Source organism: Stylophora pistillata, chromosome 11 (genome assembly GCF_964205215.1).
Source record: "Stylophora pistillata chromosome 11, jaStyPist1.2, whole genome shotgun sequence".
Taxonomy (NCBI): Eukaryota; Metazoa; Cnidaria; class Anthozoa; order Scleractinia; family Pocilloporidae; genus Stylophora; species Stylophora pistillata.
Genome location: NC_142529.1, coordinates 23,939,895 through 23,966,636, shown reverse-complemented (window position 1 = coordinate 23,966,636; position 26,742 = coordinate 23,939,895). Strand labels below are relative to the sequence as shown.

Sequence of the window (26,742 nt, the reverse complement as noted above, 5' to 3'; positions counted from 1 at the left end):
GTGGAACGAAACATTCACCTATTGCCCCGTTTCTTGGTTTTGCTGCGGAAGTCATCGGAAGTTATAATGTGCTTGTAGAATGACGCATTCACATGTTGGCCTTTTTGTTTCTTTTCCTACTGGCGTTGTCTACTGTTGTTCAAAATATGAGAAATTCAGAACGTGTAATCCTCACCCTGCCTGTGCTTGTGGAATGATGCATATGCGTTATTGACCAAGCGTGAGGTAAAGATGGCTGGATATTGGCCGAGTTTTTTTTTGTGCATTTTTATAGACCGAAGCGAAGTCTAAATCCCTGAAAACGTTAGGAAAGAACAAGGCTAGTAACCAGCCATCTTGACTGACCAAGCTTGATCAATAAAGGATTTATTATATGGCAAAAATCAGAACAAAGGACTGGCGTCATATTGCCCACGGACGCTACCAGCGATATAATAGATACACTTTTGGCCTTTTTGCTTGCTTTGCTACGGGTGTAATCGAGTGTTTTTCAAAATGACCGCAACGTATAAATCTTCCCTGCCAGTGCTTATAAACTGACACATACACACATAGGCCTTTTTGTTCCCTTTTTTACTGGTGTTATCGAGTGTTGTTTAAAATATAAGGGAGTCAGAACGTGTAACTCTCCCACTGCTTGTGCTTGAAGAACGACGCTTACTCATATTGGACTCTTTTTTTTTTTTTTTTTTTTTTTTTTTTTTTTTGTTCTGGTGAATTAGAGCGTGCTGCAATATAAGAGGAAGTAGGAATCTGTTATACTGCCGGCCTGCCTTTGCATGTGGAACGACACTAACACATATTGGCTTCCTCGCCCCTTTTTCAGCGCAAGTTGGGGAGTGCTGTTTCACATATAAAGAAAATAGTACGTGTAATTCTTTCCTGCCTGTCCTTGTAGAACGACACATACACATATTGGTCTCTTCAATGTTTGTTTTTCTGGCGTATTAAGGAGTGTTTTTCATAACACGAGGTAGTGAGAACATGTAATTTGTCATTAACTGTGCTTATTGAATGATGCGTAGAGATGTTGGCCTCTGTTTGTTTTGCTGGAACTCTTATTTATATCCAATAAAGTAACACGAATATTGGATAGACGCCAACTCCGCTCACGGACGAGGAAAAGGAACTTAAAATAACACAAACACCGGAAGATAGCTACTGTATAAAAGGAACATTGATTTCTTTACTTACCATTCAAGTCCATAAGTAGCTCAAGGAAAACCAGACCACTGCAAGGAAAAAAGGCCCATTTTGCAAGAGTCGCCATGGTAAGAGAATCTTACTGCGGAGTAATTTTTTTTATAAATGTTGCGGTCTATCAGCATTTTCACTTGGAGGATATCGACATGCTTCACACTCAGGCACGTGTGTATCTCTTAAGGAAAATTATTAGGGCGGCTTATCAACCCCTCTAATTTACGGTGGCTGTCATAAAATTTGCTTCAAATCTAACCACCAGTAGATTTCTCTTGTTATGTTTTTAAGCTTGTTGAATGATTGGACGCTTCAAAACGAGATCCTTGAGCTTTCTTGTTTCCCAAACAGAGAACGTTAACGATGCGAACCCAGCTACAGAAAAAAAAAAATGGTTATCGATATATCGAGAATGAACAAAAAACATTCTGCTCACGAAACACTGAGTAAGCCCTGCTAACCGTCATGGTCATATACTACTTGTCTAATAGTATTCATAGTCAGTGGAAGAGTGTGCGGAATATTAACAAATTAAACGCTGAATTGTTTTTAGATTACAGATTGGAAAGTTTTGTGTTTCATTGTGATTTTCTTCGCTAATACTGGACAAAGTCTGAATTCACAGGCTTCAGGTAATCAATTGAACCTTTAACGAGATCTACCAATGTGGATTTTATATTTTTCATTTGTGGGCGGAGAGGACTTTGATCATCTCTAAATTTATCAGGAATGCAAGTAAATTGAAATATACGTAACGGTCCTTGCTCTTGAAATTTAGATTGTTCCTACAATCAAAGGGACTCGAGAGACATAAAAACCACATCCAATTCCTTCTGAGATTAGGAAATTGTTTTCTTTCGTTAGGTGACATTATGATTGAAATTTTACCACTTCAAAGAGGGATTGGAATCGGTTTAACTGCGGGGTTACTGTGGGTCAAAGGAACACTCATCCATGTGAAAATTAGGTAGTTAACCGAATCGAACACTTGTTGTCATCTGGTCATCGATTCAGGGCGAAAAACCTGAAAAATCCTAAGGGTCTCCTTTAAGTCACCAATGAGGTTTAGAGAAAATTTAAAAACCTCTTTCACGCGAGACTTCAGTCTTGCCAAGAGTTCTTTCTAGACTTAATCGAGGACCATAAAGACCTTTTATTGATTTTATCTTTCCCTTAGGTAATTGGCACAAGGCAAATACTGCTCCAGTGTGTTTTGGTGCCAGTGGTACCCAGTTTGGATCCTTCTACCTGCCATCTGGCGGCGGGCTGGTCGCAATAAAGCTGGTCCACCTGTTTGGTTACGTTTCCTGTGACGTTAGTCAACCCTACCACTGGTCGTTTTGGGGGTGTGGTCAACATGTAAGTGTAGCACAAGAAGTTGATGTGGTCATAACAACATTCGACAACAAAATAATTTTGCCACCAGGAGAGTTCATAAAGCTCAGCCACCAAGCAGGCAAGTGGGCCAGGGTTCCCGGATATAACTCAGTATCCAAAGAGATTGTGCTGACCCCATTTACCGAGCCTTATCCAGTACTTGCTGGTCAGCAGCTACGCCTGTGGTACGGCGAGGATCTGCAAAATTCTACTGAGGGCGACAACGGAGGAAGGGTTTGTTGCGATGTCTATGCTCTGTTTCAAGAGTGAAGCCTTAAATAAAGTTGTCGTTTTCTTATTTACCACGTTTCTATTAAGTTACATTAGGTACAATAATCAATGCAATGATCTTGTTAAAACTGTTGTATTCTAAGTTTTCTTTGTGTCTTTCATCAGGCAAGTTTCCATTTTTTTTTCACACCACTAACTTCGTATAATTTTCGCTGTTAGTTGTTGTTGTTTTTCTTGATTTTAAAAAAGATAGCATAGGTGTCACTTCACATAATGATGGTTTAGAACAAGGTGATAAACTATCTATTATATGACTGGCCAATAATTCATAACGAAAATAAATAAACATAAGAAAAAAACTTTTTCTTCTTACTTTTCTTGTTTTTGTAACCTTGGTAGGCACGAATTATGGAACAATCAGCTTTCCATTTCCTCGAAACAAGCAAGCCAAAATCCTCGTAGTAATATGTTGAATTAGAACTACAGCTTCATGGACAATTTAGATTTGAGAATTTGGTTTTCAGTCCATAAATCCTCAGCCCATATTATTCTTTCTTCTCATTACCCAGCAGGTTAAAAATGTATGGTAGCGTCGGGAGAAATTCCTTTCTGGTCAAGCTTGGGAGTGAAAGTGTGAAAATCGAACTGAATGATTATCTCACATCCTAATCAGTAAGGGCTGATACCAAAAGGGCACTTGTAAAACAAAAACGGCTACAAGCTTTCAAGTGAGATTCTTATCCATATTATTAGAAAAACAAGTTCTTCGAAAAGCATCGAAAAAGAATCATCGATTGACGCTCTTTGAGTCTGTTAAACCAGAAATAATCAGTTAAATTCGCCTGTAATGCAAGCGAAGTGTGAATCTATTATTCAGGAGCTTGCAAGAGCCAGCTGGTTCTCTTTTTCTTTGCTTTATCTTATTTTTCGTCTTGAACATAATTTATCTTTTTAGCTTAATTGAAGAATGATAGGCAATGGCACAACCCTCGAAAATCAGCCATTACCTAGATATCAAACTATATCGTACTTGTGGGAGAGATTTAAAGAATCATAAACAACTGGAAAAACAGACAAAAAATAAAATAAAAGGAAGTGAAAGGTCCTTTACGGTGAGACCATTTTCGCAATCATTCTTCCCTCCCATCCCCCCATCTAATGGAAAGCTAGTCCGTCCTTATGATTGAAAAAAGAAATCGGAATCGTTGGTGAATCATAGCTACACGAATAGAAACATTAAAAAAAACATACCATAAAACTCAAGTTTTTAAAAAATGGTTTATTTCCTTGAGATCTGTATATCTGTCGACCAATTTAAAGTTTACCATGCATACTTGCAAAGATAACACCTTTCCAATCTCTTTTATAATATCAAAACAAGAAAAACAGCAAAATTTTATTGGGTATTGGATGCAACAAAAAAACCTGCAAGCTTATATAACCCGCCACATTTCCCACATCAAAAAGCAGCAAAGTAAAGGCCAAAACATTCAGATCAAATTTTTTTTTTTGGCTATCATCTGATTATTCAAAGCCGATTTTAAAAGGATCGATCAATGAAAGCATGGTTTTATGGGGCACCTCAGACAAAAAGGGCGTAGACGTAATAGCAAACAGAGCCTCCGTTGTTGCTTTCTGACCGATCTTTTAGATCCTGGTCATAACTAAGGCGTAACTGCTGGCCAGCTAGTACCGGATAAAGCGTGGAAAATTGTGATAGTACAATCTCCTTGGATGCAGAGTGGAAAATTGTGATAGTACAATCTCCTTGGATGCAGAGTCATACCCAGGAACTGTAGAAAACAAGCCATTATCATTCGGCTTCATGAGCTCGTTATGACGACACCAACTTCATCCGCCACGATCGGATGTTGACCACACCCCCAAAGAGACCAGTGCTTAGGTTTTGTGGTGTCACAGGACACTTATCCATACAAGTGGACCAACTTTATAGCGGCTATTCCGCCGCCAGATGGCAGGTAGAATGAACCAAGCTGATTATCCCTGGCACCAAAACACACCGGGGCAGTATATATTTGCCTTTAGCCATCCATTTGCCACTAAAACAAAAAAAAAAACATGGTTATTTTTGTAATACACAAACCTTAAATCAATTATTTTGATCAACCATCTTTGGAAATTGTTAACGTAAGCCACGAAAACTCGGTCTCTCCGGCATATTTAATGCCACTACTTAATTCAATTCCTGGACTCACATTAATTCAGGTTTGAAAATGATCAACTCGTGCACTGACCTACGTACAGCTGATTTAATTTACACTTTGACGGGCAACGGACAGAAAAATTATGAAGAAACAAGAGGCTTTCCATGCTGCAATCTAAAAACGAGGTAAAGAGATTTTACATTTAATTTCCTTACATATACAAACGATATTATTAAAAAGATGGGGGGTACGGGATGTTTTTTAGATATCATTCGAATTAGATTCCGGTCAGCTGCGCCGTGATGGCTGCCACGGTGAATTTGTTGTCCGTAAAAACTTGATTGTTTTGTGTCAAATTTTGTCGAATTGCTTGCCATGCATCCTTTACAAGCACATAAGAGTATTTGTGGCCTTTGTGTGTGTTTCATTCTCTATCTTCCTAACTTGTTGTTGAACGTTGGCCGCTTGTCTACATGTGATCTCTTACAACTGGTTGGCGGCTATCTTGGATCACCGAGATATCTTTTGATCACCTGATATTTTGACCTATATTCCAGTGCCGTTCTCAAGTCAATTGGAAAAACACAACCAAAATTTCATCTTTCGAGGGAGCCATGGCTAAAGCTCTACGAGCTTGGAAGCAGGAGGCAGTTTCGTTCGAAACGAGGTGGACGAGTGAGAAAGAAACCTGTAATAGATCAAGCAAACTTGTCCGAGTGGTTGGACCACGACCTGTCAGTTCCAGACCATTTTCCTTCCTCTCCCTACCAAACTCCATGGTTTCCGTGTATTTTTCTGGCGAATATACGATCATTACGCTTCAAAGAGGATGAGCTTCAAGCCGTGGTAAATTTAAATTTAACTGGCATTATTTGTATCACAGAAACCTGGCTGGATTCCGCCGTTGCCGATTCCGCTATCCCGCTTGACGGCTCTTTTTGTTTTAGGAGCGATCGTATGGATGGCTAAGGAGGTGGTTGTACATATGTTACCTCTCATATTCCTTGTAAACGACTAGTAGACTTTGAGTATTTGGATGTTGAATCCCTCTGGCTTACAATCAGGCCCTTCCTACTAACGCGTGCAGCCTCACTAATTCTACTTGGTATAGTATATCACCCCCCAAGAATTGGGCCGGATGATAACAAGATCTTATTGGAAAACATCCAAAATAATGTTGATTCATTTCTTTGTAAACATCCTGATGGTCTTGTCGCGGTATGTGGAGACTTTAACCCGACCAGTACTGGGATTACTGAGCAACAAACTAAACTGTCCGCTGGACTAATTCAAGTGATAAAGGTTTTAACGCATGACTCTGGCACTTTGGACTGGTGTCTTACGAATAGGTCAAAATTATTTTCACCACCCAAACAGCTACCCAAGATTGGCACTAGTGACCACTACTCCGTCCTTATACGTTCAAGATCATCTCCCTCGAAAAAGTCGTCATCCATCAACTCACTACTAAAGAGGGATTTAAGACCTAGTAAAGTGGACGCTTTTGGTAGATGGATTACGGAGTATGATTTCCAAGATTTATTTAGTCTCAGGAGTGTTAAGGATAAATTTGTCTTTGCACTCTCTTTAATCGGCGTGCCGCTGCGTGCACTAAGTTTATTCAGAGAGTTCGGGACACTGGTGTCCTTGCTAACTTGCTGCCACATCGCACAACTGTGTCCCATGGATACAATCTACGCTCAGGCACTCTTAGAGATGATCCCGCAATGGCTTTTACTAACTGTCTCAACAAATTTATTACATATAGATATTCTTCGTAAAATGTTTCATGTTATTGTATAGATATGATTTGTATCCTGACCACTCTTGTAATTTAGCTGTAAGCTACAAAAAGAGTAATTGAACTTATTATTATTATTATTATTATTATTATTATTATTATTATTATCATTATTATTACTGATATCCTTCGGTATCCGTCGGTTTCATTCGGCATCATTTCGCAACGTTCGACATCATTCGACATCATCCGGCATCATTCAGCATCATTCGATGCAGGGACGGTATCTGAGCGCTATACATATCAAAACTCCTGAAAAGATGTACATGCAAAAATTCTACGCGTGTACATCACGTTTGAGGGGTTTTATAAATGTGAAGAATACCATTCCTGTTTCTACCACACTCTAAATCACTAACATACCCCTCTTACCCACTCGACGATGGCTAACATTTCCTGGAATCACGTACGATACAACATTGGTTTGGGTGGAGGGAGCGAAATGGTTGACTTAACAAGGGCAAACAAGATTAATTAAAGTAACAGGAGAAAAAAAAAACAATATGTTAACAATTTTGTTGCCGATTAATAGGCTGAAGACAGAAACCTACAGTACTGAAAACAGTCATCTCACCGACAGAAGTCATACCAGCTTATCTCAGTAATACTAAAGGGACTCCCAGGGGACAATCTTCAGTATTTCAATGCGCATTCTAAACTGCACACAACAGCAGGTAATGAGCTAATAAATGTATGTACATTGCAAGAACATATGGTATTATTTTTCAATAAATAGACGAGATGAAAAAGTATGAAGGTCTTTTACTCTTGAACAAACATGGTTACCTATCTTTTTTACTTCCTAATCCTGTTGTACAACTATCCTACAAAAATCAGAAAATTTGAGAAAAAAGTTAATTGGAACAAAAATGAGGTGTAGCTAAAAGCATAAATGAAACCTGTTAAATGGAGGATGCAGATTATGACCTTGAAAGCAAAGGCTGTCTACTATTTGAGTATTTTTTTTGAAGTCTTACTTTCAAAACCCTGTCGTGAACCATGAAGCAATAAAATGATGCGCGTGATTAGCACCAGTACAGGCATAAATGGGGTCAAATTGGCGTATCATACCTCTTTAGCAAGCATGGAGACACCTTGTTCATTGTGCAGCAACTCTTAAAACAAAGATTCGTAGGGAACATTTGAGGGAAAGTTAAAAAAATCGTTTGACGACTTTCATTTCTGAGGGATCACCTTAATTGACTAAAATTACTCTGCAAGACGGAAATTGTCTCTCAAAGGTGAACTGCAGTTTAGGTAAATGCAAAAGAAAAAAAAGGTCTGAAACATTATGCTCCTTAGACGCATATTCCTTTGATTAGTTACAATGCAATTTTTCCGTGAAGATCACGTCGTTCCTTGCTTCTTACATGTTTGAATGCTGCAGCACACATTGATCTTCGCATATTTTTGCCGGTTTTATCTGAGAATTGTAGCAAAACGAAAAATTATGAAAATTTTATCCCTGACAAATAACAAGAATAGAAAACTTCGTATAGGTAATCGCATGGGGCCGAGTAAAAGTAAGGATTAATATCACGCGTGTTTTCGGAAGTTGCTGAAATTTTCCGAGTCGTGCAGCGACCAGGGCAATTTCTGCAACTTCCGAAAACACAAGTGATATTAATCCTTAATTTTACGAGGAACCATGTGATTACTTGTTTATAATATAAGGGGCAAAATGTTTTCTTACTGATCTCGCGCAAAACGGGACGCCATTGTTACAAAACCAACAGAAATTTCTTTACCTTGACAGCCGTTGCTAAGCGATTCTCAGCCAATCATTTTCAAGTAATTTTTCCCGGGGCAATTACAAAAATTAAGAAAAAAATGCCCTCTGTCTTAACCAATCACAATTCAGTAATTTTGCCCCTTATATGATAAGGACTGTTATCATAACAAGCCTGTTTAAAAAAAAAAACGCCTAAAGTATCGATCTACGACTTACTTTTTTTCCAGAGTACACCTCGCATCCTCTGCGTCCGCCATTTTGTTATGTGAGTAGTCAAGCCTTCTGCCTTAGAAGCCAGGCCTAATACAAGATGGAGTCAGTCAACCGAAGAACATCGTCAAACATCCTTGAAAAACCGCTAAATAACGGACGGAATGAGGTATACAATGGTTGAAATGATACTCTTTGTGATCGGCTAATAATTTTTTGAGCTTTTGGAACTATCTCTATTTTTTTTGGAGATAAATGTTACCACTTATGGCTTTCCGTTTTCAGAGATAGTTCAGTATTGTCAAAACAGAGTTCATACTGTACCGGAACTTCAAAGCAAGTGAGTGAAAACAGTACCCCAGGAGCGAAAAAACAATCATAATTTGTTTTATGAATGTGCTGCAATAGAAGTCCTGTGCAGTTCATTTGGTAATTGCAGTATGTAATTTACCATCTACTGGTTCTACAACATTTTTGAACAGAATTAAGATGTTCTGTATGATGGTCTGTATGTTATGTAAGTAAATTGCCTGATCTGTGACTTATAGACTGACGGATTAATGGAATAATGATCGACCGAATAACCGAGATAGTTAGATTGTTAGCTTGATGTTATTCTTCCTTTATTGTTTTTCTAGAATGATGCATGTACACATTGGCCTTTTTTTTTTCTTTCGCTACTTGAGTCATTTTTCAGAATTATATAGTTATTATATCAATTTGTAAAGCGCTATTCAGCTAATCTTCCAAAGCGTTCTACAATCACTACGCTAGGGTAGAAGCTGGTATCTTAGCTTTTGTCTCTGTGTGAGTTATAGAGTGTTGATCAAAATATGAAGAAGTCAGCACATGTAAACTTTCCCTGCCTGTGTTTGTAGAACGACACCAACACATACTGGCCTCTTCGTTTGTTTTACAGCGTGCTGTCGAGTGTTTTCCAAAATGAAAAGAAGCCAGATCATGTAATTCTTCCCTGGCTGTGCTTATAAAGTGATGCATACACATGTCCGCCTTTTTATTTCTTTTTCTACTGGCGTTATCGAGTGTTGCTCAAAATATAAGGGATTCCGAAGCTATAACTCTCCCCCTGCATGTGCTTGTAGAACGATGCTTCATCGTATTGGTCTTTTTTTTTTTTTTTTTTGCTTTGCTGGCAAGTTAAACTGTTCTGCGATATAAGGGGTAGTTAGAATAGAAATACTTCCGGCCTGCCTTTGTATGTAGAACGACATATATACATATTGGCTTCCTCACTTCTTTTTCAACGCAAGTTGTGAAGTGTTGTTTAAAATATGAAGAAGGCAGTACGTGTAATTCTTTCCTGCCTGTCCTTGTAGAATGCCCCATACACGCGTTGGTCTCTTCAATGTTTCTTTTGTTAGTTGGCGAGTTATGGGATGTTTTTCATAATACGAGGAAGACAGAACATGTAATTCGTCCCTGCTTCTGCTTGTTGAATAATGAATACACATGTTGGCCACTGTTTGTTGTGGTGGAATTCTTACTCGATATCGTTGAGAATATAGCAACACGAATATTGGATAGGTGCTAAATATGCTCGCGGACAGAGAATAAGTAGCTTAAAATAATAAAAACACCGGAAGATTGGTGCTGTATGAAAGGAACATTGATTTCTCTATTTACCATTTAAATCCACAAATAGCTCAAGGGAAAGCAGACTACTGCTTGGAAGAAAGGCCCATTTTACACGAGTCGATATGGTGAGGGAATCTTACTGTGAAGTAAACTTTTTATATATGTTGCGGTCTATCAGCATTTTCTCTTGGAGACTATCAACAAGCTTCACGGTCAGGCATGTGTGTATCTTTTAAGGAAAGTTTTTATGACGGCTCATTCACCCCTCTAATTTACGGTGGCTGTCCTGAACTTGCTTAAAATGTCAGTGAGTTTGCAGAGGTCTTCAAAAGAAGTTGGGCATGAAAAGATCAACAATACCTCTCCGCATAAAGGAGAAAGAAAGGAATATCAAAGATTACCTCTCGCATCAGAACAGAAAAAACAATCTTTGTTAAGAGGAAGTTTTAGCAATGAGTACAATCATAGAACAGAGAACAGACTAAATATGTACTTTGACGTCCACCGAGAGAAGAAGATTGATAAGGAGATAAATAAAGATTAGTTTCAACTAGTTGACTTGAATGAAAATGATACGCAGCTAGTAAATGGGCTTTGAACAACGACACTATGCTCGACAGAACTATAGACTCAAAAACTCTGAAAAGACTCTGGGAGATTGTAAACCACTGCCTCAGCAATTCTACAGCCATACATCTCAAAGTACATCGAAAGCATTTATAAGAAGACAATGTTTACCGAGGGAAGAAGATTAAATAGAAGATAAGTGAAGATCACTTTCAAAAATATCTTAAAAGATAACAAACTTGGGAATGGCCCTCCAACGACGAAGTTATGTCCTACGGAATTAAAGTACCTTAAAACTGCATAAAACTCGAAAATTTACATAAATTGCTGTTTCGTCCTTGGGGCGGATTTTGCGACTCTTTAAAGTTTATTAGCTTAACAACACAGCTGAAAACAACAACTTTTTTTGTGCCCTACATTAATTTACATGATACAAAAATACACATTAAATGAAAAATGGTAAGAGTACAGGCTGCCCATAATAACCATGAGGGCTAAAAGGATAGGGTAGCCTTAATTAGGTTATAATATCTAATTTTAAATTTCAAAGATATTTCAATGTTTGAACATTTTTTAGTGAAAACCATCTGATTAAGGGTATCCAGAATTTCTAGGTTTTCAGGCCATACCTTTTAAAATGTTCAACAAGAGAATGAGGCTACAGTGGCCCTCACTTGGACTTGGACTTGGGGCCACAGTGGTTTTCACTTGCACTTGGACTTGGAATGGGATGATCTCTGTGAACTGTTGCATGTGACTCGAGCTTATTGGCACTTGACAATGTTTGGCACACCAACGGCCCAGTCCAGCTTCTCTTCGAAAGTCTTTCCATCGAAGGTTAGACCATCGAGAAAGGACAAGAGATGGCGGTCTTTTGCTTCAGATAACCGTAAAGGGCTTATTCTCGTCTCCAGAAACTATGCGGTCGTTTAAATTGTCGGAGCATGATAACAAGCACGTGAAGAAAGTGCCTTTTAGGAAGATACACGACGACTGCCAGGAAATTTTAGACTTGAGCATCTCTACAGGAAGCCCAGATAATAAACCTGACTTAACCTATTTGGTATTGATCATTTAAAGACACAATGTGCGTCCATACTTCTTCATTTGCTCAAAAGAGAGTTCAAACCCAACAGATTGGGTCTGATCCAAACGGAAAGGTCAACTTTTCACGTCAATTTGGCCGACACTATTTGACTTAAAATAAGTCTAAAGTGAGTTCGACATCTCAGTCCAGACTGAGAGGTGGATTCCGGCTTGAAACACTGCCTATAGTCAAGTGGTTATTAGATAGAATAGAATTCCAATCGGCACCCTCCCCTCTCCCCTCTCCTCCCCACCTCCTCCCCCTTCGTTTCTTCTCTTATAGCAATCCTTGGTTGATCTGATTCAATTTTCACAGAATGAGGTCGATTGAAGTTAGGTACGGTGTAAACGATGGGATATTTAGTTCCAAGTAAAGCGGAACCTCCGCCAGTCATTTGCGCGTTTCCGCCGCCTTGAATCATCGAACGCCCCAAAAACCGCCAGCCACCTATTAGGATCTCAGTTCATTCTAATTATGCTGCATAACCTGAGTGTTTACTATGCGATAATCAGTTTATCAATTTCACCAACTATCGTGTTAAAAAGAAAAAATTGAAATCTAGCAAGAGTTTTCATTGCGTGTGTTTTTAGACTTAATTAAGCATTAAGAAAAAGGAAGGGAAATATTATATTACTCTAGGCCATTCGATACAAAAATTATAATAAGCAGGATGATTATTTCTTATTCCTTTTGGCGGTCTCATCTAAGTACAAATCTTTAACCTTTCTTTGTTGTGGCTCTGAATTTGACATGGAAGCAAATGTTCAGTTTCTATGGTGATTACAACTTGTTGTAGTATATTTCACGTTAAGCTATATTTTTAATCAATGTCAATCTGCTTGTTAAGGCGGAAGAGAGTACTGGTAAATGTTAACCTCGTACAGGAATTCCTGGAAATTCCTGCTTCTCATACTTTCGATGATTCTCAAACTCGTTCTTTGGAACAAATTCTATGTCAAATTTTATATTCACAATCAAAGAATATTTCTTAAATTTCAATTGAACACCTTCAACACCTCTTTCTTTAAGATGACTCTAAGTGTAAACAGCTTTTGCCTTTTCATTTTCCCCACTGAACTTTGAATCAGATAAGAACACTTAGCATCTCTGGGGGCGGTAATCGTGAACGCCCCTTCTTCTCTGAGTTTTCTTTTTATTTTGTTGTTATGTAACAATCTTCTAAGGCTATTTCCTCTTAAGATATCTTTTCAAGTACAAATCTAATTCTGTCAATAGGTTAATTATAATTTTTATATTATCAATCTTGTTTCTGTTCTGGCTGATCTTATCTATAAAAGTATAAAATTTAAGGTAAAAAATGATTTTGTAACTGCGTAAACAACTCGAGGGCGCATGCTTAGTATGCAGGAACTGTCTTAGGTAACTTGACGTGATTCGCTGGTTAAAACTTGAATGATGGCGATGCAATAAGATAGACAGCTTAGCAATGTCACCTTTAGCATCACCTTTATAAGCTGGTACACAGTATTTTCCAATCAGATCAGAACAAATTTTAATTGTGTAGAATTTAGTCAAAATTGAGCTAGTCCCAAGAAGAAGGAAATTCTATTAAGAGTTCAAGTCAAGAAATACAGAAGTACTGTTTGGGTGTTAGAGAAGAATCCTCTAATATTCGTCGTGGTTTTAGTATTCAAAAAGATTTCCGAAAGAGCTTCATATGTGGCAATGTATGACGTCAACTGAGAACTGCCTGATTTAGTACCACCTAGACGCATAGCTGCGTGAACTCGGGCTTTCAATATGGCACATCTGAAGTTAACTTTAGGGGACTGCCATATTCACCATCGCTACTATCGTCACGCGACTTCGTCATTAATGGTCACGAATGTCTTCTTGTGCATTTTTTTTTTTTTTTTTTTTTTTTGTCCACTGTATTGTAATAAATGTTGTTATGGTACTCGACAACAATCAAAATAATATTACCATATAGGAGTAGGTTCCTTGAGATTTAACCTTTGGCATCTGTAAGACTTTTCCGTGACTTTGTAGGCCAAGTGTTAAAAACTTGAAGGACCACTTTTGGAAAGCCGGCTTTGCATAAGCAATTTTAAAATTATTTAATATTATTTCTCAGCTTTTCCATGTAAGTACTGTAAATTTCAACTTGAAAATTGCAGAAATCAACCCCTAGTCCTCAAATTCAAGTACTGTCAAGGCATTGAATTTTTTCTTTTTAAATTCAAGCATCTTCAAGGACTTTCAAGACCTGTACGAACCCTGAGTAGGTAATGTATTTGCCTTTAACTGCAAGGAGTAGGGAATTTTTTTTATTTATTACAGGTACCGAGTCATAGTTTGTTGCCAAATGTTCACCCAAGGGAAGTTGTCAGAATTCAGTAGATTGAGGTAATATTACTGTTCAATAATTCATATTGTTTTTAGTAGGAAAATCTCTGAATATTGAATATTGCTGATGGCTACAACGAGAGAAGCAGTGCTATTTCAGTAAATTAAATACTAAGAGGGAATACACGTATTTTGACCTTTTTGTGGGTTTAAAAATACACGGTCATACAAAAAACTGAAAACCACATCAAAAACCTGTGCATTCATTACTATTTCCTACAAGGTTTTCAAGAACTGATTTGCTGTCAACTGAATCAGACAATATCCCTCCACTGTAATCACTTTTAGAATCTAAACTTACTTCAGTTCCACAAACATCAACAGTTTCTGGCAAATCATCTTACAGTAAATATTTGTTCAAAGATTAATTTTCTTATAATCTTTTGCCATACTGAACAACACAAGGTAAGGGATTTGAATTCCAATAACTACATGATTTTATTACGGGGTAGCAGAGTGAATAGACAGCCACAGCACAACTCATATTGAACTTAAAGTGTATATGACATGAAATTTTTTTTTTCTTTTCTGCTAGTTCGATATATATAACAAACGGTTCGAGAGTTAAAAATCGTTGAAAATAATTATAAACACATAGTTTTCGTTAAACTACGCGCTAAGTTGCCTTTAAATTTGTCCCCTCGAACGCGCGGCCAAAAGGTCACGTGAACTTAACCTGTGACGTCAGGTTGTTTGACTCTCATTAGACCACTTTCATAAATGGCTGCCGGATCAAAATTCTTTTGTTTACATATAAATTTGCCAGGGTGGCCTCGTTCTCCAGTACAAAATTCAAAAGAATACATTATCTCAAGCGAGGCCACTCGGGCAAAATTTAATATTAATCCGGCAGCCATTTATGAAAGTGGTCTATGGCGGAAAAGAAGAGGCCAGTACGGAAAGGTGGACGTTATTGTGTGGCTGGGGCGCCCAACAATAGAAGCTGTACGAATACCAGCTACACACCGGGTATTTCGATGCACCAGTTTCCTGTAAATCCAACAGTGAGAGCCCAATGCGTGAAATTCGTGCAGCGGCACCGAGTTGATTTCGGCGAACCTGTTGCCAAACATGCCTCGTTGTGTTCGGCTCACTTTGAGCAAAGTTGTTACGAGGGCGGCTTGGCATTTTCGCTGGACGGTATGACGCAAGTAAAACGGAACAAAGTTCTTATCAAGGGCTCTGTTCCAACAAGACATGCAGTTCTACCAGAAGGTCCTGAAGTTCTGACAGATCGGAAAAGGCGACAGGTAAGCGTTTTCTCGTGATCTCCGATCATTAACATTAACATGTGTAAGCTTTTGTGATGTAAATAACCTATTCTGTGGTGAGTTTATAAAATTTTTGGAAGCATTGTGTAAAATGTCCGTATCTAATTGCGGTTTTGCCGTGCTGAAAGCAAACTGAACTGCTAAAACCTATACCTTAGTGAATCATCATCATGTTCACTGGAGTTTTGAGTATTGATTTATACAAGCTTCGTGATCGTTTCGAATCCTATATATAATCTTAGCAAAAGCAAGGGTGTCTTGTGCTCGATATATTTTATCAACCAGGATATTTTATGTTTTTGCTGCAGCTAAGGCGTGATGCCTTTGCAGAGTTTCATGAGTTGGAGGCGAAGAAAAAGAAGGTTGATGAGGCCAGGGAAGAATCAATGAGTCACCCTGTAGACGATCATGATGATGACACAAATGAAGAGAATCCGTTCAACATCGCAACAGATGTGTGCATGAGCCCAATTGATGAAAGTTCCGCCAGCACCAATGCCTCAATTGCTACTGTTTCTGTTATCACTCCTTTCACTTCTCCAGTTGCCTTGACCTCCACCAACAATACCTGTGCTACGCCAGTCAATACAACACCTGTTTCTTTCACAACTCCATCCCCCAACATAACACCATTGCAAGGCAGCTCTTGTGTATATAAATCCAAATTAAAAGATCAGAAGAAGCAAACTATGCGTCTAAGGAGAATAGTAAAGGAACAAGAAAAAGGAGATAAGAGAGCTCAAAAGTGTGAGTGCTAAACAAAACCTATTTATGCTTTCTTGTAGCTTTGTATAATGGCAAAAGAATATCCATATTGAACTTGATTCAAGTGTTCCTAGTGCTACTCACTCTCACTAGTACTGGATCATTTATTCCTTCTTGTTTGTTTGTTATTATAGAAAGTAATTGAAACAGCGTCTGAAGGGGAAATTGATATGCAGGAGGAAAGTGGGTCCAAAGATTTCTTTATCTGGTCAAGCACTGGGAGTGATACAGATATGGCAACAGAGAATGAGGATGGTGACTGGAAGTCACAGGCAGGAGGTTCCACAGAAGCTGAAGGTACTGATGATGATGAAGAGGAAGAGAATCTCTCAGAAGAAAGCATGGAAAAAGATATCAGGTGAGACTACTATTGTAGCTTTCATTGTAATTATACCACTTGCTTGAGTGGATTGAGGCACTTAGGGAGTTATGGGAAAGGACAAAGGGAAAATAGCCCTTTTTCCCATCCATAACTCCTCATGTTCATCAATTCACTCTCATATCCAATCTTCTCTCACCCTCAAAACATATAAGTAGCTACTGGGTTTGAGTCTGAGTTTATTGTTTGTTCCACTTGACAATAATTCATTATGTAACTTGAGTATATTATTGAAAGGACTCAGCCATGCCTTTTATTTTGCAGAGTTGATCCAGATACCCCTGAATATGATGAACCCAAGTTCATTGTATTTTACAGCATGCTGCTTCATATTTTCACACTTTTCTGCTTCAAGTGTAAAGAAAGCAATCCTACAGCAAGGATGAAGCAAGATGGGACCATGGTTACTGTAACACAGAGCTGTTCAAGATGCCATGGTAACTACATCTGGAAATCCCAGCCTACTGTTCTTGGAAAATATCCTGCTGGCAATATCTTGTTGAGCTTTGCAGTCTTGATGGCTGGAGCATCTATAAACAAGATATTGCTGGTTTTCCGCCACATGGGGCTCCATGTATTCTCTGCCCGTACCTATTTTAGGCACCAGAAGTCATTCCTAGTTCCAGTTGTTCTTCATCACTGGGAAACATACCAAGCCAATCTCATCAGCAAGATCAGAAAGTTAAAAAATGTTGCTTGGACAGGGGATGGACGGTTTGATTCAGTGGGGCACTCTGCCAAATATGGGGTCTACACAATGTTCTGCACCACAATCATGAAAATTGTCCACTTTGAATTAGTTCAGGTAAGTCAAGTTCTTTTTGGAAGAATAAATTATCATCAATTGTTACTAGTAATGTAAAAAATATTAATGGAATTGCATGATATTACTGCATTGCTTTATAGTATTATTACGATGCTATTTTCAGGGTATTCTAACTGGTAGTACATTCCCAGTTACTAGATTATTATTTATTATCAGTGGGAGTTATGTTTGTTTCAAACACGATTAACATGAACGTTACAATTATAATTGTAGTGAGTAACCTTTCATTCCCTTATATTTCTCCTTTTATTACTCAGGCAAATGAAACTGGTGGCAGCCAACAGACAGAACTCGACGGGGCAAAGACATGTTTTTCCTATTTGCAGCGTGTTGGTCTGACAATTGCTATTTTTGTGTCTGACCGGCACAGGGGCATAGCAAAGTGGATTCGAGAGAATTGTGTCAATACTAGGCATTACTATGATATTTGGCATGTGGCAAGATCATTAACTGAGAAGTTATTGAGTTTAAGTAAAGAGAAAGGATGTGAAATAATCAAATATTGGATGAAAGGAATACGTAGACATATGTAGTGGTGTGCGACTTCAACAAAAGCTGGCTTTGAGTCTCTTATCATTGCCAAATGGAATTCATTTATGCGCCATGTCAGTAATAAACATGTTAAATCACCCAGATCCACTCTATCAACAATGTCATCATGGAGAACTTGAACCCAGAAAGTGGATAAGAGTTGGTGAGGAATTTTTTCGTTGCTTTTGATGATATACAGTATCAGTACCCATGTGGCTACCCTTCTCTCAATCCTCCTTGTCATATTCTTTGTGTGGAGTTAAATGACTGGATGATGACACTCTTGGGATAAAGTCTATCATTTGAAATTGGCAAATGAGCTCATACATACTTTACATCCTCTAATCTCAACAATGTACAATGTAGTGTGTCATTTTAAAATTGTTCAATAATACTTTTGGTAGGCACTGCAGCATATGACAAATTGAAATTGCTGTTGACAAAGAAGATCCTTCTGAATGACATAAAAAAACTCTCACCAGATGCCCAGACAAGTTGCCTAGAAGGCTTCCATGCCACCCTAAACAACTGGCATCCCAAGTTGATTTGTTACTCTTGGTTAGGTTCTATTTGCAGGTATGTGTATGTTGTATTACAGTGACTCTCACCTAAATATGTTGCATACAATATTTTATCCTTTTCCTTTTACACTCTGTAGATGTAGTATTCCTGGAAGTTTTATGGCCAAAGTAGTGTTTTGTATTGCAGTTTTAGCTAAAAACTGTCATTTTTCAAAATGAATGGGTATGTGACTGCTACATGTTACACATGATCTATTGACCAGACATCATGCAACATGTCTACAATGTATGCAAGCACACAAAACAGTATTTTTTATCATTTATCACATTCCTATCCCCTTAATTCCTTTCCTTGGTTCTTTCCCTTGTGTTCCAACCATTATCATACACAATCTCATTTTCAGATTTTCATGTGTTTGCTCATCTAAAGTAAAATTTTCTAGGCACATACTGGCAAGCTTGTATTTTAATGAAAACCTCAGAAGAGAAACCCAAACATCAAGAGATGGAAAAGATTACATTCGGGTGACTTATCCAAAATTTAAACTGGGAGAAGAGGCTGTTAGAGAGGTGGCATCCCCACCTAGCTATGGTAATTATCGACCATTATTATTTTAAAAGTACAGTGGCTACACTGAACTAAGTGTGGGAAATGTTATGCTCTTTTGTTAATTAGGAGTCAGATCACTCTTTTTACCATGATAAGTACTACTGACCAGCATCTTGTGTAAAAGACTCTGCTTCACCTTGTTTCCTTATACCTGATAAAACACTGTTGCACGTTTTTCAAATTACGTCGACATTTTATATGAATTGGGCTGTGATCTTTTCAGGGTATGTTGACACACTGAAGAATCTTCTCTTCACCTTGCCAAAGGCAGAAATGAAGAAAGTACATGAGAAGTATGCAGCAAGGGTACCAGAACCCCTCAACCGGCAGTTCCCAGACAGAGTAAATAAAGAGGATGCTGTAAAGTTTTACCAGGCAAGAAAGGCAATTAAGAAAACGTCACTATTTCCACCAGGTTAGTTTTCTTTGACTCTTCAAAGCTGATGAAGCTCAATGTTCAAATATGACATAATGTTCTATGTACCAACTGTCATGCAACCTTGTCCTCAGGGTCTATCTTCTTCCCACCCACTTGAACTGGGGAAAAGATAGACCTTGGGAACAAGTTTGCCATCATGGTAATGCACAATCTGATTGTCTCCACGGAGGATATCTTCTACATGTTTTTTCCATGGTAAAAGCATGCGAAACAAACAAACAAACAAACAAACTAAAAATGCACTAACATAATTAAATAAATTTATTTATTTTACAGAAGCAGAGCAGGCTAAAGTACAGATGTCTATCAGTGACAATACCCCAAGCAGCAGTCAACCCACTTCAAGACGACCTTACAATTGCTCAATATGCCAAAAACCATTGCGAAGTCACAAAAGCCCTTGCAAAAAATAAAGTGACCAAACTTTTGTCACAGGAAGGTTTTCTGCGTAGTACAATTTTTACTTCAAATTTTCCATGCCTGCATTGTACTGTACTCATCAACTTACAATATTTGCATTGTACCTACAACAAGGTGAAATTTTAAATGTAGTCAAACTAGTGTGCATGTAGAACCTACGCTGTTTCTGGTTCACAGTCCATACATTACCAAACAATAGAACAAGAAACAACCACCCATAACAATCAATTTGAAAATTGTTGTTTACCGAGACACAAAACACTGTATGTGAAATTAGTGTAGAAGAATCACGTCACAGTTTTGATGATGTGTACTATACTACTCTTTGTCATGAGCAGCAGCAAAACCTCTGGTATTTTGTGACTGGTATTTTGTTCTGATATTATGGTAAACACAGGCTGGTAGTGGTCTTCTGTTATCCCAGCCCATGTAGCCACAAAGCCACCTCGTGGTCCATCGGTATGCAACAGCTCTAATGAACCTAGAGTAAAAGCACAATGAATATTATATGGGAAGGTGTGTAAGAATGCCCTACATTACTACAGGACCCTGCCTTTCACCTCCCCATGACACACACATTCAAATAAAAAAATATTTATGTTTACGAATTGATAATGAACTGCAGAGCATTTCTCAAGCTTACATTTTCCGACAAGCTACTTTGCAAGCAATCTTATTAGTTCCTGTTTTATGTTAGGTGAGTGCATGAGATAAAAGTCCAAGTAAATGCCAAATCTAACTTGGTCAACTTTTATAGCTTGAGATGCCTTAATTTACCCTGATTTATCTGAAGCTTAATGCTTTATGCCCACCAAAGTGATTATGCTAGTTTAAACATTGTATGTTTTCATTTCTGTTTTTTACTAAAAATGTACTTACTCGTTTTCTGACATTCCACCTCGGCGACGGTAAGTCCCTCCATCTTGGTTTCTCAACAAGGGAGCCACTTGGAGAAGAACTGCGCGGTTCGTAATCGCATGGTAGTCCTCGTGTTGTGTGATGCATTTTATCCGTTCAATGGAACCATCAAAAACCATCTTTGCAGATGAATTTGTTACCTCTCTGCAACATCGAAACTCCAGGGAACCAACTAACGTCCCGGTATTACATTGCTCGCAGCGACACCTGAAGAAGACAGCAAAAATGAATTGTTGTCGAACAAAGATTTGCTATAAGTATATATACAAGGAATTTTAAAGGACCAGTTTTACTAACCAGGAATCTACGTCTACAGTTCTCTCGTATCTAGCCTCCAGAGTTGACGGGGTAAGTCCATCAACATCGGTTTCTTCGCTCGAAACGCCAGTTTCTTCGTCGTTCTCGTCCGCGAGCGGCTCATCTTGATATGGAGCTATCACACCAGTGATAACTCCCCATTCCTCTTCAGAACTGTCGCTTATTCCACAATCCATACTCTCTATAGAGTCACACGACTCAATACTCTCAGAATCGCTGGACATTTCGAAGCGTGAAACGATAGAATTAAGCGAGTAATCACAGCGTGTTACAAGGAAAACACTGATAATTGTTGACCTTGCTAATCAAAGGATCAAACAACCTGACGTCACGAGTCCAATTCTCGCCCCAGTCTCCGGGAACAATTTTACACATAAATTTAGCATGCTTCGGGGGCTAAAAATCGACCAAAAAATTTGTTTCATTCATTTTAAAATCTCAAACCGTTTATTATACACATGGAACTAGCTATCAACGAAAAAAAAAATTTCGTGTCATATACACTTTAATGGTTGCAAAGGCATCGACAAAATAATTGCAATTTTCAGATATAAATGATTGAAAGGCTCTATCTAAGGAGGTACAATACTAACATCCTTCTAATTGTAGTTTCTTGATGAAGAGTACAAGTGTAGCTCTCACCGTGTTGAAGTTCATAATCAGTCTCTAACACATTTAAAAGTGTGAAGGTGTAGTCTGATCGTCCGGGTGAGTGTAGTCCTGAGAAGGACTGTTGTCGGTGGTAGTGACTGACGTTTCGACAACCTGTGCGGAAGTCATCATCAGAGTCAAGTGAATGATTGTTGTCAGTAGAATGTTCTTATTCCAGTTTGTGTGAAATGATCGGTTTGTTTTGCCGTGATGTTATTTGCTGTAAGACTCAAGTGACGATAGTCGGTCGTGATTGGTCTGTTTCGATCTGTCGGTAAAGTTAGGTCGTTCTTTTTCGGTCGTTTGTGATGTTTATGCCGTGAATGAGTCGTTTGTATGGAGCGGGTAGTTGTTGACATCTGTTTAGGGGAGTCTGTTCTAAGTTAATAAACCAGCTTTCCAGAGTCAGTCGTTGAAAATAGTCAGTGCTGTAGGTTAGGCATTGCGCAGAGTCTCAGTCAATGTTGTGGTTGGTAAGTCGATGGTATTCAGCAATGTGATTGTTGACATCACCTTTCCTCGTCGCCCGTCTGTGTTCAGTCAGTCTTGTTGGGAGGTTTCTGCCAGTCTCACCGATGTAGGAGGCTTGGCAGTCGGAACAATTGATCTTATAAATCGTTCCCTGTCTGTTCCTCGGTTCGTCTTTGTCTTTAACGTTGGTTAGTAACTGACGTAGTGTGGTGATGGGTTTGTGGGCGACGCGGATATTGAAGGGTAGTAAGATGCGCGAGATGTTTTTAGACATGCCTTTTATGTACGGTATGGTTGCTGTAGTCGTAGGGGTTGCGGTGTCGTTTGTTTTGGTAGTGGTGGTGGGTTGGTGAGTGTTTCGTCGGATGAAGTCGTTGTTGTAGTTGTTGTTCGTCATAACGCGGTGAAGGTATTTGTTCTCGTCGGATAAGCTGTCAGTCGAGTTGCATACTAGTTGTACGCGTCGTGTTAGAGTTCTGATAGTTGTGGCTTTGTGTGATGTAGGGTTGTAGGATGACTCGTCTAGTAATCTGTCGGTGTGTGTCGGTTTCCTGTAAACTGTCGCCCGTAATGAGTTGTCGTTGTGGCTCACCAGGCAGTCTAGAAAAGGAAGTTTGCCATTTTCTTCGACTTCTCTGGTAAACTGTAAATAAAAGCTACGTTTTTCAAGATAAGCAAATTATAAGGTTCTCCTTTAGGTAACCACCAAGGTTTGAAGAAAATTAAAAACCCCTTCCCCGCGTGATATCAGTCTTGGTATATTTTCTTTCCAGATCAAATCGAACACCACAAAAAGCTATCATTGATTTAAAATTTTGGAAGCATGGGGAAGATTAGGAGAGCGACTCTAGCTTCTTGAGTGCTTAGCAAACCTCATAAGTGCATCCATAACTAAATAGTGTACGCTGTGGTGTTTACCATTTGTTTTATAACATCACACTGATGCATTGTAGCTAAAGAGTTCCCTTTTATTTAACAAATCTTACGTGACCAGAAAAAGCAAGCGCGCGCGAAAAAATAGTCTTTGCAATTGCTCACGTCAGCAGCGTACACCCATGGCCAAATGGGGGACGCTAAATTGGCCAATCAGAGCGCGCGCTTTACTTTGGTTATGTTATAATTTTCTTTTTAGCCTGTGTAACGTAGGAAATAAGGTCGACCGAGTTGAGAGAAGTAGCAATTTTTTGTGTGAAAGGAAAACAATGATTTTTACAGCAAAAAATCCATTACACATCCAGGAATGCTTTTTACCCTTGAAGGAAAGTTATTCCTATTATCTCTTCGATAAACGAGAAAATGAACCGTTGATCGAAAAAAAAAAAACCACTCATTGCATACTACCATAAATAAGTAATGAAAAACGGAAGCGAGAGTCAGTAACAAAACTGCGTTCGTCCTCCTTAAAAAACTAAGTTGCTAACTGGTAATTTTGATTGCATAAATCGGCTGTTAAAGTTTTATACAAAAAAACAAACAAACAAACAAACAAAAATCACAGCACAGCACACACACACACACACACACACACACACACACACACACACACACACAAAAAAAAAAAAAAAAAAAAAACCAAACAGGAAAAAAGAAGAGCTGAGAGTATGGTGGATCTTTACGTCACACTTTGACTTAATGTACTAAGCTTAATCTATAGTTCTGCCGGAGAGATATTTTCAGCCCTATTTAAGCCAGCTTACATTCTTACACTCGCACTTTCAGAAGGATAAACGATAATTTCACTTACTGTTTCCTTCAACCATTTTAAACGGATAATATGGGTTACACTGAAGTCTCCGGTTAAGTATGGCTTCTGGCTTTTCAAGGATTTCAAGCGCTTTCAGCGCCTTTTTTAAACCAATCGTTGCTGTTGTCGTTTGGAGTATTTTACCTCGTCCCAACTCGCTACAATAACCTCATACGAGCTTTGTGACGTCAGTTCTCGCGCGGATTAGTAACAAAGCTACTCGAGACGCAAAACGTCGTCTTTCGCGTTGCATTCTGGGTCTTATATCTTTAAAGCGTTTTAAATTGAAAGTGCGCAAATAAGCTGCTGGTAGTCTATCTATTCCCTTTCAGAATGAAGGGAGCTTCAGTAGAGAGAAGAGATTAGGCACGACAGAATTTGAATTTCTTGCCTCTTCTTTCGGATGTTGAAGCCCTAAACTCCTCTATTTGCTGTGTACAATTTATTTTGCCTTTTGTCTGTAGCACTGTTTTGAGAACTACACGAAAAGCGAGTGAAATACAAGTTCAATCTCGTCATATGCTGTGACCATCGCCGTCCCTATTATACGACGAGATAGTAGCGTAGCAATCAAGTGAAAGCTTAAATACAGTGCCCATGATAATAAACATAACAATTACCTGTCAGTCGAAGATTAAGTCGCTAAATACAGAGGTTACGAGCTTTTCTGTCATCTGAAAGCCATATAAAAACGTGTATTGATCTCTAAAAAAGAAAAAAAACTCATTGAAGTCCACTTTGCGTGAAAAATTGAAAATTTTTGTAGATTATAAACAGTATCAGTTAATTGCGATGTCTTCGAGGGCAATTGAAAGTAAAATAATAAAACACAAAACACGCTCGTCGTTTGTAAATGACTAGTTTTATTTCCTTCCTCGTATGTTGCGAAATTTCAAGTCAATAATCGTCTACAGCACCCATTGGGGAGGAGGATAGGAAATGGAATTATGTCCAGTCATCTTGGTACGTGATTATAATTGCTTATTTTGATGTTCTTGTTCAGCTTTCAAATGTTAAACCTCTCTCTCTTCGTTTTCTCTTTAGAGCAGTAATACTTAATAAAAGCACTGATATACCGTACAATATTTTCTCGAATTAGAGCCCTGACTTTTATTCAAACTTTCGGTTTAATCGAGGGGGCGTTTATTAGGTTAACGCAGCAATAAGACACAATCAAAAGAAAATTTAACCATAAAGGAACTCTGCAAACGCATGAAGCCAGAAATAGCTGGAACGGAAAAGAAACTATTCTCCTGTAACCTGTAATGATTCCACTGTAGCTTATTCGAGGAGGGAGGTGGGCACTAGCTTGAGCGTGGGAGTTTATTCATGGAAATACGGCGGCAGGTCCCCTTCTGGCTTTAAACTAAAACGAGAGTACAGCCACCATTTCATTCCTTCATTCCCTGTAGGATGTTTTTTTCCCATGATCAATAGATATATCTTATTAGACGTTTTGTTGTGTAGTATCGCTGAGTATTTTTACGAGTTCTGCCATATTCCGGGCGAGTCAAAATACAAATAACGAGTAAAAATACTCAGCGATACTACACAAAAAAAACGTCTAATAAGTTATTTATTATCCAACACGCCAAACTGTTATTTCAGTGCGGGCGAATTTCGCGGATATTTATTTACGGGGAGTGCGTGACAGAAGTATGCAAAGCGGAACGGGATTCGCGCGTTGTCGTGTTGCTGTTTTTTTTTTTCCTTCAATAAATGAAGAAATTTCCAGGTCGTCTAGCTGTTTTTCTTCGTTCGATTCATGTAATAAACTTGGATGTACATTTGCCAGCCATTCTGACTCTTCTTTGTCGGAAATATGATTCAAATTGTTCCCTTTTTTTTTTTTCGTAACTGCAATTCAATTCTCCGCTTGCGCGATGCGAGAAAACCTATTTAACCGGTATTCTACAGTACTAATGCCGCGTGATATTTGTACTTGTCTATGGCGTTATTTGTACTCTACGAAGTGTAGCTAGATCGTAAAACCAATTATTCACCCTAAGCGGAGAATAAAGGAAATTAAAGCTCTTGTAGCCTTTCAAAGGTCACATCTCTCTCACACCTCATCGTTTCTAGAATCATCATCGACCGTTAGAAGAATGTAATCTTTTTCATCGCGCTTTGAGACAATTGCTGCAGCCACTTGCTCCGACTGTCATACACTCCAATGGCAAAAAGTTGCTTGCTATAAGCTTACTGCTATCCCGTAGCTTTGGCAGAAACTACCGGCACAACAACACAGAAAAATGCTGGTTACACAAGAATTTACACTCGACCTCAGAACTTAAAGCTTATTTTCACTATTTCACCGAATTTCTGGCTACCCTTCGCTTATAAGCACCACCCCTATCAAATCTCATAACTATAGGAATCAATTTCTATAGATGACACGAGTTTATAGAACAATCAGCTTCCCGTTTCCTCGAAACAAGCAAACCAAAATCCTCGTAGTGATATGTTGAGTTAGAACTATATTTTCATGGACACTTCAGATTTGAGAATTTGGTTTTCAATCCATAAATCCTCAGCCCATATTATTCTT

At 38.5% G+C, this 26,742-nt stretch overlaps 3 protein-coding genes and 1 pseudogene across 4 annotated transcripts; 3 read left to right on the top strand and 1 right to left on the bottom strand.

Moving 5' to 3' along the window:
• The first annotated feature begins 1,095 nt into the window (after positions 1-1,095).
• On the top strand, positions 1,096-3,201 carry LOC111319101 (uncharacterized). The gene is made up of 3 exons (XM_088737508.1): positions 1,096-1,271; positions 1,751-1,829; positions 2,375-3,201. The coding sequence occupies exons 1-3, from the start codon at positions 1,269-1,271 to the stop codon at positions 2,842-2,844; spliced, it is 552 nt and encodes a 183-aa protein (XP_088593634.1). The 5' UTR covers positions 1,096-1,268; the 3' UTR covers positions 2,845-3,201.
• An 11,968-nt stretch (positions 3,202-15,169) lies between these two features.
• LOC148720726 (uncharacterized) lies at positions 15,170-16,641 on the top strand. The gene is made up of 3 exons (XM_088739140.1): positions 15,170-15,580; positions 15,910-16,348; positions 16,501-16,641. Coding segments are annotated over exons 1-3 (819 nt in total). The 5' UTR covers positions 15,170-15,202; the 3' UTR covers positions 16,503-16,641.
• Positions 16,355-20,110, top strand: LOC148720725 (uncharacterized; annotated as a pseudogene). Its single transcript, XR_015993341.1, has 7 exons — positions 16,355-16,724; positions 17,010-17,550; positions 17,829-18,265; positions 18,507-18,678; positions 19,028-19,215; positions 19,457-19,648; positions 19,949-20,110. The product of XR_015993341.1 is annotated as an uncharacterized LOC148720725 (transcript).
• On the bottom strand, positions 19,911-21,854 carry LOC148720724 (uncharacterized). The gene is made up of 3 exons (XM_088739141.1): positions 21,308-21,854; positions 20,972-21,217; positions 19,911-20,573 (listed from the first exon to the last, which is right to left on the bottom strand). Exons 1-3 carry the CDS (start codon positions 21,550-21,552, stop codon positions 20,411-20,413), a joined length of 654 nt encoding a protein of 217 aa, XP_088595267.1. The 5' UTR covers positions 21,553-21,854; the 3' UTR covers positions 19,911-20,410.
• Between the last annotated feature and the right edge of the window lie 4,888 nt (positions 21,855-26,742).

Excerpts from the sequence above, each read along its gene's own strand:
- LOC111319101 (XM_088737508.1), top strand. Across the intron at positions 1,830-2,374 it reads TCTGAATTCACAGGCTTCAG|GTAATTGGCACAAGGCAAAT; the intron begins GTAATCAATTGA and ends TCTTTCCCTTAG.
- LOC148720726 (XM_088739140.1), top strand. The coding sequence starts at position 15,203 with ATGGCGGAAAAGAAGAGGCCAGTACGGAAAGGTGGACGTTATTGTGTG. Across the intron at positions 15,581-15,909 it reads CAGATCGGAAAAGGCGACAG|CTAAGGCGTGATGCCTTTGC; the intron begins GTAAGCGTTTTC and ends TTTTTGCTGCAG.
- LOC148720724 (XM_088739141.1), bottom strand. The coding sequence starts at position 21,552 with ATGTCCAGCGATTCTGAGAGTATTGAGTCGTGTGACTCTATAGAGAGT. Across the intron at positions 21,218-21,307 it reads ACTGTAGACGTAGATTCCTG|GTGTCGCTGCGAGCAATGTA; the intron begins GTTAGTAAAACT and ends TGTCTTCTTCAG. Across the intron at positions 20,574-20,971 it reads GGTGGAATGTCAGAAAACGA|GTTCATTAGAGCTGTTGCAT; the intron begins GTAAGTACATTT and ends CTTTTACTCTAG.